Source organism: Heloderma suspectum, chromosome 7 (assembly GCF_057233095.1).
Source record: "Heloderma suspectum isolate Gila_16-S chromosome 7, 16-S_ref, whole genome shotgun sequence".
NCBI classification, from domain to species: domain Eukaryota; kingdom Metazoa; phylum Chordata; class Lepidosauria; order Squamata; family Helodermatidae; genus Heloderma; species Heloderma suspectum.
Window position 1 is genome coordinate 43566909 of NC_139464.1, and position 15565 is coordinate 43582473.

The 15565-nt window shown below is 46.5% G+C and overlaps 1 protein-coding gene across 3 annotated transcripts in view; it reads right to left on the bottom strand.

Annotated features, from left to right (window-relative positions):
• The window catches only part of SUN2 (Sad1 and UNC84 domain containing 2), a 45511-nt gene extending 33291 nt beyond the window's left edge, over window positions 1-12220 (bottom strand). For 2 of the 3 annotated variants that reach the window (XM_084809849.1, XM_084809853.1), the window contains exons 1-2: window positions 11867-11955; window positions 4107-4273 (exon numbers count right to left, since the gene is read on the bottom strand). In XM_084809849.1, the coding sequence (XP_084665975.1) occupies window positions 4107-4237 (131 nt within the window). In that variant the 5' untranslated portion in view covers window positions 4238-4273; window positions 11867-11955. Of the gene's footprint in view, window positions 1-4106; window positions 4274-11866 lie in introns of all 3 variants that reach the window. The other variant, XM_084809850.1, reaches the window with a different exon arrangement.
• Window positions 12221-15565: the final 3345 nt, after the last annotated feature.

Consider the following 15565-nt stretch of genomic DNA (forward strand, 5'->3'; position numbering starts at 1 on the left):
GAGGCTCAGGAAATAAGCCAGTGAGGCACAATTCAGGGTATTTCCATCACAGCAGAACACAGCCGGAAACTGCTTTTTGTGCAGAAATAAAAAAAACGCTTCAGGTAATGCAAAGATAAATGTTTAGCTACAGAGGAGAGGTGTGACCTTGTTTAAAAATAGCACAAGCAGCTATTTTTGCCTGGACTATACATTTTAAGGGGGGGGGTGTGCGCGCGCGCACGCGTGCGTGTGTGTGTGAGAGAGAGAGAGAGAGAGAGGTGGGAGGGAGAGGGGGAGAGAGAGAATATGAATATATAGGCAGGTGGCAATGTCCTTTTCAGCCGCCTACTGATCTTTAACCAAGCGGAGAAGATGCACTGAGCACAGAGAACACTCTGCCTATTCTTTCTCCCATCTCTACTTCCTGCTTGCTTCCTCTGCAGCAGCTGTGGTTTTCCTGGATGGGGTTAGCGTCTGAGGGCTTTTCGTGGTGGAGTGGGATTGAAGAAGTGATTTGAAGAACATAAGAGCCCCGCTGAATCAGACCAAAGGCCTACATAGTCCAGCATGCTATTTCTCGCAGTAGCCAACCAGCCACCTCTTGCAAGCCCAGAAGACGACATGAAGGCAACAGACCACTCATGTGGTTTTTCAAAGGTCAGACAATGGGCCGGTTCAGACATAATGAGAAGCCAGAATTCTTTAGAACACTTGTTACTGTTATGTCTGAACTGGGCCAGTAGATACTCCTAGACGGCAACTGGGGTTACCAACTGACCACGGAAAAAAATCCTGGCTGTTTTTTATTTGGCTTTACAGTCGTTTGCCAGAAAAGCTAGGAGCAAGTCTCGCCACCCCCTGCAGCCTAATCCAGGCTACTGAATCCCTCCAAACCCAAAGACCTATTTCCATTTCAGAGAAGCTGTCAGGAGTTGCATTCCTGTGGTGGGCAGGACAGAAGGCAAAACTGGCAGAGCTGAAATAATAAAAAATGCCAGCATATGTTAGCTTGAACATCTTACTTCCAGTAACTAAACCTCATGAGAGGCATTTCTATTGTTTAGGATAAGGGAGGGGGGGCTGCACAAAAGCCAGGAAACAAAACTATTGATGGTCAGGGAAAGGCTGTGCGGCCATCTGGAGAACCCCAGAGGGCCTGACTGAGACCCCAGACAGGCTGGATTTGGCCTCTGTGCCAGAGGTTCTGAATACCAGGCCTAAGCTGTGCTACTTAGGTGAACAGACACTTTTGCACCCCAAACTGCTAGATTCTACCCATGGCTCCACCCCGGACAGACTCAAGCACTATGCCCCTGGATAGTAAGAAATCTGCTCCCAGCTGCACCAAGGTAGCGTAATTTATTTTTTATTTCTAGGGCTGGCAACCCTAAAGGCAGCTAGAAGATTATTTTTCTTTGCATGTTTGTCACTAATTATTATGGGCAAGCCAGATGCCGTCCTTTGAGGAAATGCTTCTGTTGCAGGGAAATGGTATTCTTTCACCAGAAACCATATCATATTTTGATGATGAGAAAGTATGTCTCTTTTCCCCAATTGGTGCACTACCCATTAGAACAGTGTATGGAATGTAGCGGCGTAAATGTGGTGGGCGCTTATTGGGCAGTCCCTGTGACATCAGCAATTACAAGTGACATAACTCCCCTGCTGATGTTCATGTAACTTTTTTTTCTTTTCTTTTTTACTGTTTCTTTTAAAGGAAATTTCTCCTTCTTAATTGCGCATTTTATGGGTATGTGCGCCCTGCTGTGCCACTGTAGTACTAAGTCACCTTTCTAAGGCTTTCTTCACACAGAGCTTTTATCCTGCAATTCAGATTGCTCCGGAAGTTTGCAGGCAGTTTACATGACGCTGTGACCCTCCAAGACGTCTCCTGCACTAAACGCCCTTTGTTCCATTTTTAAATAAATCTTAGTAATAGAAATAGATAATAGAAATAGAAATAGATCATCGTAATGAGCTATCAAATTACCCCGTTGTGTTCCGCTTGAGTTCCCTCCGTCAAAAGAGGAAAAGCGTCAAGAAGAGGAGCGAGATCCATGAAAGATAATGGAAGACTCAGATACGGGGAGAAGGAGGAGAAAGGGGAGGGGGGAAAGAAAGTGGGTGAAAAAGGGAGTCATTGTGATCCTGCATTTAAAACAGAAGCAAAAAGCCCCGTTTTAAATACAGGATTTTAGGCTGGTGTAGAGATGCCCTAAATGAAGGAGCAAAGTGAAGTGTACAATGGCAATGGGAGGCTTTTGAAATGGGATACATCTAGCTTGTTTTATTGTCTCTTCCACAGCAAACCACCTATTACATGGGGAATGGCAATTCCACCACAGGTACAGTAAGGGACTAGCATGACTCTATGCTACAATTTATTTATTTTTTTTAAATCTTGAAATGCCCCATAAATACTATTTGCAGCTTTGGAAACGGCACATTCAGCAAAGCAGACCTAGGAGCTCTTCCTTCAACATGCAGCTCAGTCTGATTCTGCTGCGTCAGAGCTTGATCACAACGAGTCCAATTAGCACAGGAGAAACCCAACCAGAGAAAAAAGGGAGCAGACAGGAGAACCTCCTCACTATTACCAAGCCATGCTGTTTCTTCTCTCCAGAAATAGCAAGGGACCTAAAGCAGCCTTCCCCAACCTGGTGCCCTCCAGATGTGTTGGACTACAACTCTCAGCACCCCAGCTGGCCAGGGATGCATAGTCCAACACATCTGGAGGGCACCAGGTTGGGGAAGGCTGAGCTAGAGAAAATACCCCTCCAATATCCTCACTCTTCTATTCTCCTCCAGTTCAAGTCCTACGCTGTGCATCAGACAGGGCATGGCTCTGTTGCTGCTTTGGAGAAATTGGAGAGGATTGTGGAGACAGGGAGGATTAGTACAAGTCAGATGTGGGGGAATCCGGCAGAAATGATACTGGAAGAGCATAGATGTCAGGGTCTTCTAACAACCGTTGTGAAGTATGCAAGGAGGTAGTGCTCTGGGCAATATAGCTTTGATAAGATCATGCACCTGATCTTGTCTGATCTCGGAAGCTAAGCAGCATCAGCCCTGGTTAGTACTTGGATGGGAGAGGCCTGGGAATCAGGCTTCCTGCACTGAGCAGGGGCTTGGACTCGATGGTCTTGTAGGCCCCTTCCAACCCTATGATTCTATGATCAAGCCAATCCAACACAAGTTTAGCACCACACTCCAACAAATGCAGCTGCACTCAGATTTGAAATTCAACAATAATCCAGGTTCTATCTAGATTCACAATTTTTAAACCCAGATTTTGAGGCTCAAACTCAACTTGCAGTGCAGAAATTCTAAACCAAATGTTGAGAGCCAAAATGTGGTTTACAAAATGCAAAATCCAGATTTTTTAAAATTTAAAATGTATGGTTTTATGGCTTGGCTGATGGCTCAAACTTGTTTTTAGATATATGTTGTCTTTGTGTATACTGTTTGTGTGTTTTTTATATTTTAAATTTTGCATATTGTACTTTTAATTTTCTAACTTTTGTAAACCACCCAGAGAGCTTCAGCTATGGGCGGTATAGAAATGTAATAAATAATAATAATTTAAAAAATTATTATTTTTAAAAATCTTGTTAAATCTAGCATTTGAATTCAGATTCTACTGTTCAAGCTGGTTTTAGTTTATCAAAAACAACAGAGAGCCTTGCAGCACCTAAAAGACGAACAAATTTATTCTGGCATAAGCTTTCATGGACTTTAACCCACTTCATCAGATATATGGAGTATTATGGAGAGTCTGAGGTTTCTATACAGTATATATTATGGCAGGAAGAACTGTAAACAGGTGAGGTCAGAAGGAAACTAAATCCAAAAAGTGATAATCGTATTAGTAACAGCAGTCATTCAAAGTGCAGTTGTTGCTGTAGCAGTAGCTCAGAGGTATCATCAAACATACCTCAACACAAAACACTTCATCCTATCCCCAGTTTTTGGCAGTGATCCAATAATCTACTACTTGCAACCCAGCGATGTGGAGAGCAACCATGACAAACTAATTTTCCATGTTGAGATGCAAAGAAATGCAACAGCCCATCAACGTTTAGGGGGACATGTATGGGATTCCCCTCCCCTTTGCTCCCACTTACCTATTGGAACCATCCTTAAACAAGGGCTGCTGTCCACTCAGCAGTGAACTCCCTCCACTACTGCTGTTGCCATCATCTTCGCTTTGGTAATAATGAACGGTCCCACCAAGGCGCTGGCTTCGTCGGGACATGGTGCAAGAAAAACCACTGGTTCTTTGTCAAGATACCTGGGGAGCAGCACAGAGAGAAGAGCATAAGAACGGCAAACTCAACAGCTGGGGCTGCCATTGTGACATTTTTGGCTAGCTGAAGCGGTAGCATCCTGGCACAAAGAGAAGAATCCTTACAGAAGAATATAACAGCAGCCGCACCAGAAAAGACTGAAGGGCCAGCTAATCCAGCATTCTGTTTCCCCACGGTGGTGAACCAAATGCCTCCAGGAAGCCCACAAGTGGGATGTGAAGATAATAGGCCTCTCTAACTTTTGTTCCCCAACTACTGATATTCTAAGGCAGGGGTGCAGAACCCCTGGCCTGCAGGCTTAATCCGGCCCGCAAAGCCTCCTGGGGGGGCAGGGCTTGGCATCTAAGCCCTACCACTGGCAGAATCCTTCCCTAGATGGAATCCCCACTGGGACTCCCCTGTGTGCCGCTCTCCCTTCCACTGCACAGTGGAATCTGGGATCGGAGAGAACAGTGGGGATGTAGGTTGTTGAGTTGCTTTGGGCAACGCCCTCCCAGGGCTGCTGGATGCCACACAAAGCCAGGGATCTGGCCATCATCAGGAACTGTGGCCGTTCTTCTGCCGTGGCTGCAAAAAAGGCAAATGCTATTTTGGGCTGCATTAATAGAAGCACAGCTTCCACATCTGGGAATTACTAGTTCCCCTCTACTCAGCACTGGTTAGGCCTCATCTGGAGTACTGTGTCCAGTTCTGGGCACCGCACTTTAAGAAGGATGCAGACAAACTGGAGAGGGTTCAGAGGAGGGCAACAAAGATGATCAGGGGACTGGAAACAAAGCCCTTTGAAGAGAGACTGAAAGAACTGGGCATGTTTAGCCTTGAGAAGACTGAGGGGAGATATGATAGCGCTCTTCAAGTACTTGAAAGGTTGTCACAGAGAGGAAGGCCAGGATCTCTTCTTGATCATCCCAGAGTGCAGGACACGGAAAAATGGGCTCCAGTTACAGGAAGCCAGATTCTGGCTGAACATCAGGAAAAACATCCTGACTGTTAGAGCAATACGACAATGGAACCAATTACCCAGGGAGGTGGTGGGCTCTCCCACACTGGAGGCGTTCAAGACGAGGCTGGACAGCCATCTGTCAGGGATGCTCTGACTTGGATTCCTGCATTGAGCAGGGGGCTGGACTCAATGGTCTTATAGGCCCCTTCCAACCCTACTATTCTATGATTCCTCATGGCAGCCAAGTTATTTTGCATGATGCCTGGTGTCCCTGTGGGGCTGCTGGATGTCACACAAGCCAGGTATTCAGCCAATGCTGGGAGGAGCGCTTGCTCCTCCCAGCACTAGCCCGGTCCCTTTCTCCATTCCTCCTGGCCCAGGGAATGCTGAAATGGGCAAGCGGGGCGGGGCGCAATGGCCATCGCCACTGATGTCCTCTGGCCTGTGGAGGGGCAATCCGCTCCCCTCCCCCACCATCACAGTGTTCTGCTCCCCTGTTCTAAGGAATACTTCCTCTAAACGTGGAAATTCTACTTATCTGTCAGGACTAACAGCCACTGATAGACTGACCTTCCATGACTTTGCCTAATCCTCTTTCAAAGCCGTCAACATATCTTGTGGCAGGGAATTCCACAAGCTGTACATAAACCCAAAAATAATGAGCAAGGTTTCATGTTTTCCAAAACTCTCGTTTTAACATCCAGCCTGAAGAATTCTGGAGAACCTGAAAGCTTGCTCAATATTTCATGAGATTTCAGTTGGGCCTAATAGTCCAACTGTGAGTTTTGGAATTTTCCCTATGGACCACCACAGCTTCCTTTGCTTTTTCTATAACCCCCCAAAACAAGCTGCTAAAGTCTAAAATGAAGTGAGCCTGAGGGCTTGATAAGGTTAATGCACATGCCTTTCCCTCCCAGAAAGTGCAGTTTAAACCCTATCTCAAGTAATCTAAACATGTCCTCACTAAAATTTAGATCAGGTTTAATCCATTTCTGGCCATTAATTCTAGGACCTTGGGAATTATTGTTGGGTGAAGGAACCAGAATCACTGTGAACAAATAATTGTTCACATGGAAACACATCTGAGTAACTGCGTGATCTTATACTTTGAAAATGGGGGATCCCACATTTTTCCCTTTCGGGTTCTCAGCAATCCTAGAAGCAGCTACAGGTCCAATCTGTAACTGTCACATGACCTGCAGAGCCTGATTTGTGTCTGCAGACACCTACTCCCTCACTTCATATTGGGACTGAACATGCAGACACTGTGACTTTACCATCAAGTCAATTTTTTTTTCTTTTCCTTATTCCCCCTCCCACCCCACCTGCTTTTTGAACCATCTTGCCTGATTAAGAGATCTGGAGGTCTAAAAAGCTTGTATATGTTTATGATCTTTTGGTTGGCCTAATAAAGGTATGACACTAATATAGATTTTGAAATAATTTTAGCACTCTCATAACACAACCATATCCGGGGTTCTTTGAGCAGGTAAATCAGTTTGAAACCAGTTTAAATGAGCGTGTGCTTATATTAAAGTAAAGTGAGATAAATTAGCTACTTTATTTCACTTCGCAAACATCACCAAGTCCTGAAATCAGGGAGGGGAGAATAAGCACAGGGAGAACCAATAGTAAAAGGGGAGATGCAGGCCCAAGGATTCTACTGCGAGGGACGGGGTGAGAGACCAAAGGAATTGGGGCATTTCTCCTTGTCCTGCAGGGGGTACTGTAGCATGATACTTGTAGCTTGTGCTAGGTAAAAGCACAATTTCCAATGTCTCCTTCTGGCTGGCATTAGCACGTGAGCTCAGTTTCTAACCAGCAGATGGACAAGTCACATACCCCCTTCAGAACATCATGAGCCAAATGCATCTAAAGCTTGGCAGAGAGTGGCAGAGCTGTCGGCCAAGCCAAAAAACATGTGACCCAGCCAAGACAAAGCCAGTCTAGAGTGAAGTCAGACTCATGCAAGTGCTCCCCTCTGCCCCAGCAGCAACTGTATTAATACACCACCAGCCAGCTGGCAGATTTGCCTGCCGGGATGCAAAACAACCCAAACAGCAGAAACCTGGCCTGTCCACACTGCTGTCTTCCACCCCTTATACGGTTATAAAGTCTGCCTTGCTGCGCCAGCCACAGCAGCAAGCAAGCAAACTCACAAGGCTGTTCATTGGCAATTGCTTATGAAAGTTTAGGCCATAATTAAGTTCCTATCATGCCCTGGCCTGCACTTCTCCTACAACGCAGCTATTATCATGGGAAACATCTTCAGGTCACATGGCAGAACTGCACACCAAAGGCTGCAAAAGATCCCTCTCCTCCGCCCATTCTCCAGTTCTTGCTAAATGTCATCCCATCCATGACAATTACTATTGTGCAAACACAGCTTGTTATGTCACACGCCCCCAACCCATTATTACACCAGCCCTCCAGAAACACCTCCCACCCACCCACCAGACGTGCAGAAAGTAAAGGGGAATGAAGATCAATTCCCCAAGAGCAAAAGGAAAGTACAAAGGCATCTGTTCAGAGTTCTTTGGAAACCAGATTCATCCCTGGGGTAACTCCATAGAAATCAAGTATGCTACTCCAGGGGTCAGTTCTGACCTCCTTTCAGAATAGATGAAGGGAAAGCAGCAGTACGATTAAAACGGGCCATTGTCAAGTTACTTCCTGTGCATCTTGCAAATCCTATCTCCTAAACCCAAATGAGGAAAACTATGGAAACTGCTACAAAACAGGGAGCCTTACGGGGCTCAGTCCTGATTTCTGTAAGGGCACAAAACCAGGGCTCAGTCCTGAAACCTGTTTTCAATCTCAAGGTTGACTCACTAGCCTTGAAGAAGACATTGGTTCTGACAAATCACAAGGCCAAAGGGTGCTTCCAGACAGAAGGCTCCTAGGGCTAACAATCAAAAGACATGGTGCAGCTATTCTGACTTTTCCTCCTTAACGGATGTTTTTCTGGTACGAAAAATAGAGGAAGAAGCGGTGGGGAAAAATGGGAGGATTACAACTGGAAGGCATTGTTGTCTGAGCCCCCTGTGAAATTCCATGAATGAGGCAGGACAATTGCACAATGAAAACTTTGTCTGGAAGCAAAGAGATGGCATTGCTGCAGAATGGCCAAGAAATTGCACTTGAATCTGGACTCTGCCATGTGTTCGTGAGGAGGTCTTAGGCAAGCCTCTCTGTTTCTCAGCCTCAGCTACCATCACCCATCCACAATCTGGGGATAATAATACTGACTTACCTTGCAGGATTGTTGCATGGATTATAACAGGAATAATATATGTGCAGCACAAGGACACTGGGACCTAGATTTGTGCAGCCAGTACAGTGCTGGACTAGGACTGGGGAGTTGTTGTTGTTCAGTCGTTAAGTCTTGTCTGACTCTTCGTGACCCCATGGACCATAGCACGCCAGGCTTTCCTGTCCTCCGCTCTCTCCCAGAGTGTGCTCAAGTTCATATTCATTGCATCGGTGATGCTAGCTAGCCATCTCATCCTCTGCCATCCCCTTCTCCTTTTGCCTTCAATCTTTCCCAGCATCAGGGTCTTTTCCAGTGACTTTTCTCTTCACATTAGGTGGCCAAAATATTTGAGCTTCAGCTTCAGTATCTGTCCTTCCAATGAGCACTCAGGGTTGATTTCCTTTAGGATTGACTGATTGGACCTCCTTGCAGTCCAGGGGACTCGTAAGAGTCTTCTCCAGCACCACAGTTCGAAAGCATCAATTCTTCGGCACTCAGCCTTCCTTATAGTCCAGCTCTCACAGCCATACGTTACTAGTGGGAAAACGCTAGCTTTGATTATATGAATCTTTGTCGGCAAGGTGATGTCTCTGCTTCTTACTATGCTGTCTAGGTGTGCCATAGCTTTCCTCCCAAGGAGCAAGTGTCTTTTAAATTCATGGCTACAGTCACCGTCTGCGGTGATCTTGGAGCCCAAGAAAATAACATCTGTCACTGCTTCCATTTCTTCCCCTTCTATATGCCAGGAAGTGATGGGGCCAGATGCCATGATCTTAGTTTTTTTAATGTTGAGTTTCAGACCAGCTTTTGCACTCTCCTCTTTCACCCTCAACAACAGGCTCTTTAGATCCTCTTCACTTTCTGCCATTAGGGTAGTATCGTCTGCATATTTGAGATTGTTGATAATTCTCCCGGCAATCTTAATTCCGACCTGTGATTCATCCAACCCAGCGTTTCTCATGATGTACTATGCATATAAGTTAAATAAGCAGGGCGACAATATACAGCCTTGTCGTACTCCTTTCTCAATTTTGAACCAATCGGTTGTTCCATGTCCGGTTCTTACCGTTGCTTCTTGACCCTCGTACAGGTATCTCAGGAGACAGGTAAGGTGGTCTGGTACTCCCATCTCTTTAAGAATTTGCCACAGTTTGTTGTGATCCACACAATCAAAGGCTTTAGCATAGTCAATGAAGCAGAAATAGACGTTTTTCTGGACTTCTCTTGCTTTCTCCATGATTCAGTGAAAGTTGGCAATTTGATCTCTAGTTCCTCTGCCTCTTCGAAACCCAGCTTGTACTTCCGGTAGTTCTCGGTTCACATATTGATGAAGCCTAGCTTGCAGGATTTTGAGCATCACCTTGCTGGCATGTGGAATGAGCGCAATTGTACGGTAGTTTGAGCACTCTTTGGCATTGCCCTTCTTTGGAATTGGAATGTAAACTGACCTTTTCCAGTCTTGTGGCCACTGTTGAGTGTTCCAAATTTGTTGGCATATTGAGTGCAGCACTTCAACAGAATCATCTTTTAGGATCTTAAATAGCTCAGCTGGAATACTGTCATCTCCGCTAGCTTTGTTGTTAGTAATGCTTCCTAAGGCCCACTTGACTTCACTCTCTAGGATGTCCGGCTGGAGTTCAGTGACCGCACTATCATGGCTATCAGGGACATTCAGATCTTTCCTGTATAGTTCTTCTGTGTATTCTTTCCACCTCTTCTTAATCTCATCTGCTTCTGTTAGGTCCCTGCCTTCTTTGTCCTTTATCATGCCCATCTTTGCACAAAACGTTCCCTTGAGATCTCCGATTTTCTTGAAAAGATCTCTAGTCTTTCCCATTCTATTGTTTTCCTCGACTTCTTTGCATTGTTCATTTAAGAAGGCCTTCTTGTCTCTCCTTGCTATTCTCTGGAACTCTGCATTCGGTTGGGTATATCTTCCCCTTTCTCCCTTGCTTTTTGCTTCCCTTCTTTCCTCAGCTACTTGTAAAGCCTCCTCAGACAGCCACTTTGCTTTCTTGCATTTCTTTTTCTTTGGGATGGATTGAGTTGCTGCCTCCTGAATAATGTTATGGACCTCCGTCCATAGTTCCTCAGGCACTCTATCAAGTCTAATCCCTTAAATCTATTCCTCACCTCCACTGTATATTCAAAAGGGATATGATTTAGGTCATACCTGAATGGTTTAGTGGTTTTCCCTACGTTCTTCAATTTAAGCCAAAGAAACTGGGGAGACTTGTGTTCAAAGTCACTAGGTGACCTTGGGTCAGTCATGCTCTCTTTCAGTCTATCCTACCTCACAGGGTTGTTGTGTGCGTGGGGGTGAGGTATGCCACCTTAACAGTGGGATAACTAATGTAATCAATCCATAAAAACACTCTGTACATAGTAAGCACCATTCTTTCCCTCTCTAATTAGCAAACACCACCTACCTGCCCACATCTGGGATCAGGGACAGGGGGTTTCCAGATCAGGGGGTGTGACTTCCAGGCAGGTCTAAGCCCACCCCCACCTCTCTTTTTAAATCAAACACTGGCAGCAACTGTCCCACTAGAGTTACGCACTGCCATTGTACCAGACTATTCAAGAAAATTATGAATACTAAGAATGAGGGTGCAGTCAGGAGAAGAGAGAGAGAGAGAGAGAGAGAGAGGCAATCGCGGCTTAGGGCAATGGCAAAACTGTCAAGTCAAATAAAAGCGCTATGTGTCCAATGGAGCTGATGTCCACTGTAGAGAACCATGGGGAAGTTGCACCATTCTTCCTATTTTCTTCTTCTAGCCGATCCACGTTGCTCTCTCGCACCCTTACGTTCCAATCCTGTGCGAACTGACTTAGGAGTAAGCCCCACTGAACCGAGTTTTACACTCGGGTTTTAGATAGGATCGGGTCTCTCTCCTTCCTCCCCCAGCCGCTCCTCCATCACTCCAGCTAAGAAGCGCCTTCCAATCTGCAGCCCCGTGTTTTTGCTATTCAGCAACAACAACAACAACAACAACAACAAAAGCAGCGTGCACGAGGCTGATGGCTGCCGTTCCTCCCTTTTTAATAAAATAAAACTAAAACGAGCAACCTCATTAGGAGAAGAGGCAGAAAAGAGGTCGAGCTTTGTTCCGGTAGTGTGGCAGGCACGACGGGCAGGTAGCGCGGAACAGCCTCCCTCAAACCTGCCGCCCTTGGCCTACAACTCCCAGTATCCCCAGCCAGCACGCCCATCCGGGCATGATGGGAGTTGTAGTCCGACACATCTGGAGGGCGCCCGGCTGGACAGATTTACCTCAGATGCTTTTTTTGGGGGGGCGGGGGGAGAAAAGGGAAAGAGGTCACAAGTGGGGGGGGCGCTGACTCGCAGGGTGAAAAGAAAAAGGAAAGCATCGGAATCACCTCGTCCGTCTTTCTCCTCCTCTCTCTTGCCTTCCGTCTCTCCGAGCCTTGGTAATCTAAGCGCCCCAAACTTATCCTCTGAAGCGTCCAAGATGCCGCCGACAAGAATTAAAAAAAACAAAAGCAGGAAAAATAACCGCGCGCGCGCGCGCGCACACAGGCACCCCAAAGAACCCCCTGTTCCTCCCGCAGAATGACAGCTCAGCTGGGTGCACGAAGCCGGCGAGCCGCTTCAATGGATGCGGGTAATCCCAGCCGCCGCCGCCGCCGCCGCCGCCGCCGCCGCCGGTTCCGCCCGCTGCGAGCCCCGCGGCGCGACGCGACCCCGCTGCGCCAATACGGCCTTGCCGGGCTGCGCGTGTGCGGGGCGCGCGTCTGTCAAATCCCGCGAGCAGCCGCTTATTGGCAGGAGCCGCACCTGACCCGGGCTGTCAGTCTCTCGCCACGGCCCGCGCCCATTGGCTGGTTTGAACAAAAAGCACACTCGCTCCCCCCTCCCCCCCCTCCTCGCCAGTTCCTTTTTTGGATTCGGCCGTCCGGTTGCATAAGGGGATCGGACCCGGCGGCGGGTGAAGCTGCGGCAGGCGTGGCCCCGCCCCTTGGAGGCTGACCCAGACGCGGAGGGAGGGAGCCGGCCCGCTCAGGCTGCCGGGGGAATTGTCGCGCCTGGGTCTTCAGCTCGCAGTGCCTCGGGGAAGCCGAGCCGCAGAAAGAGCAGCGCCGGAGTTTACGCCGCGACGAGGCGTTTCGCCACCGCACGGCGCTTCGGTGTCTTGCCTGGCCGGTTGCAGCAGCAGCCGCAGCCCCCACGAGGCCGCCCCCTTTCTGGCTTTCGCCGGTGTGAACAGAGGCACGCAAGTGCGAAAATGAGCAACGGTTTCCAGAGGGGTAGCCGGGTTGGCCTGTTGTAGCAAAACGACAACAAGGGGTCTTGTGGCACCTTGAAGACTGACGAATGCTTTCTGGCATAAGCTTTCCTCGCTCCGTGAGATGCATGAAGTGTTCTCCTGTGTTATAAGTGCTTCAGGCGAGGTTTTTATTGTGCAATGGCCCTGCCTCATTCATGGAATTTTACAGGGGATCCAGACAGTGTTGTCTACAGTTTGCAGCTCTCCTGTGTTTCCCCCCTGCTTCTGTCTTTTTCCTCACTAGGGAAGAAAAAACAGTTGAGGAGAAAAACATGAAAAAGTTGGGTGCTTCCAGACGAGGCTTTAATCGTGCCATCTCCCTGCCTAGTTCACAGTACTTCATGGGGATCCAGATGACCTTGAACTTTTCTACACCAGGCATTTGTTGTGCGCTCATCATTCCTTACTCATGGTTGTTTATGGGTTCTTTAGGGATATCGTGACCCTCCAGTTTTGAGTCTGTTTGTGAAGAACACTTTCTGCAAGGTTTTTTTTTTAGAGCAGGGAAAATGAAGTACTATTTCTGATAGTGAAAGGAAGCACGATTTCCCCTTATATATTTGCACCATTCTGGTATACCACAGTGCCACCTAGAGATTATGTAGCAGAAAAACAGGAATGGAAACCCTCCTGGTGTAGTGCTACAATCACAGTTCTGTGATGAATTAACAGCCCTGTGTAGAAAAGCCCCTTGTCTTCCACTCAATCCTCCCATGTTTTCCACCACTTCTTCCATCTTTTTAATTACAGCAGAAAATCCATTAAGGAGAAAATGATGGCATGGCTGCCTTATAGTTGGAAGCGTTAGGAACTCTCCAACTAGAAGCACCCTGTATAAATACAGGACTGGGGGAGAGGGGAATTGCAATCAGAGGGAAATGAAATGCAGCAAGTAAAGACAGTGATAATTACCTTTTTAGCAGTGGGCATTCAGAAACCAGTTATTGGGTTATAACACAAACATCTTGGCTGGGGAATGTTGGGAGTTGTAGGACTTCTTTCTCTCTATATAGGCATAGGACTGTGCCCTAAACTTGTTTAAATAAAAATAGAATTCAGTTTATTTATAGCAACCTGGGGAGATCAGAAATCAAGCAAGAGGAGCAACTCTCCTTGGAGGACAGGATAGAATGTTGTAAAATGATGCATTGTGGGAAGAAAGTGGGAAGGGAGTTTTTCTCCCTTTCTCATAATAGTAGAACCCAGGGTCATTCAATGAAGCTGATTGTTGGGAGATGCAGGACAGATAAAAGGAAGAGCATCTTCATGCAGCACATAGTTAAACTATGGAATTCATTACCACAGGATGTGGTAATGGGCACCAACTTGGATGGCTTTAAAAGGGGATTAGACAAATTCATGGAGGATAAGGCTATCAATGGCTACTAGTCATCATGGCGGCTGTATATTACCTCTGTATTTGAGGCAGTATGCCTCCGAATACCAGTTGTTGGGGAATATGAACAGGAAGGTACTGTTGTGTTCATGGCCTGCTTGGGGGTTTCCCACTGGGGCATCTGGTTGGTTGGTCACTGTGGGAACAGAATACAGCACTAGATAGGTCTTTGATCCAACAGCATGGCTCTTATGTTAAGATTTTGGATAATTTCATGGCTGTAAAATATTTAGTAATAACTTTTGAATTTCAATGTTACCAATTAATCAGTTAGCATAAAAATAATGTCTCTTCTCTCCATTATCAAAGCATTATAGTTTATTTACTTTGTTTTAGAAATTTTGTATCCCACTTTTCTTCCTCTAGGAGTGCTCAAAGCATACAGTGTTACATACAGTATTCAATTTGTGTGAATCAAAGTAGAACATATAACAAAGCAACCCCATAATATAACAGTGACAATGTCAACTTTATATTCGCATCTCAATAGTTCCTCAGGCCCCAAGTTGCCCTGAATATATTGCACTTAGCACCAGGAACCACTGGATTTAGATTACTGTTCCTCGCAAGATGTCTGTTTCTGATATAGGGGGACTTTCAATTCTGTATTTCAGGACATTTACTACGGAATAGCCTTCCTCAGCCATGCTCTCTGCAAGGCCTTTCACTGTCAAGAATCAGTCCAAAGATCTCTTTCAGTCACATTCTCTGATGAACCAAAACAGTTCCTGTGAAGATCCTGGATTTCTCCCTCCCAGGGCTGGCCCAAGACATTTTGCTGTCTGAGGCAGAGCAGCAAATGGTGCCACCATTATTCACAGTCAAGGCGCATAGTAGCCAAAGTCTGTCAAGTTATTTTGGCACCTGTGGCAGAAAATCCCACACACCTCTCCGCCTCCCTGGCAGTAAAAGTTCAATAATAAAAAATAAATAGCTAACCATTTGCTGCCCTTTCATGATACCCAGAATGAGTTGCCTGAGGCACCCATCTCAGTGCTCCTTTCCTAGCACAAACTGAAACCTCCTACCTCTGAGGCCCTGATCAATCTCTCAAGGCCTGTTGTTGTTTAGCATCTTTGCGGGATGGGAGTGGGGAAATGAAATCTACAGAAGGGAGTGAGTGATAGCCTGCTTCCTATGAGCTGCACACATTGAAGAATTGTGCTAATGAATATGTTTAGGAGGAATGAAAATGAAACAAAAGGGGCAATTCTTGCCATTAGGATTATTGCCAGCTTCTTTTCTTTCTTCTGCTAGGCCTCTTGTGTCTTTGACAGCTACGTGACAAGGAGAAATGTGAACTTTTGCCTGGCATGCAGATACAGCCAAGCTGAATTTGTTGAAGCTGGATTTCTTTTTGTCATGAAGCTTTTAAAATGAAGGCTTTTAATAGGA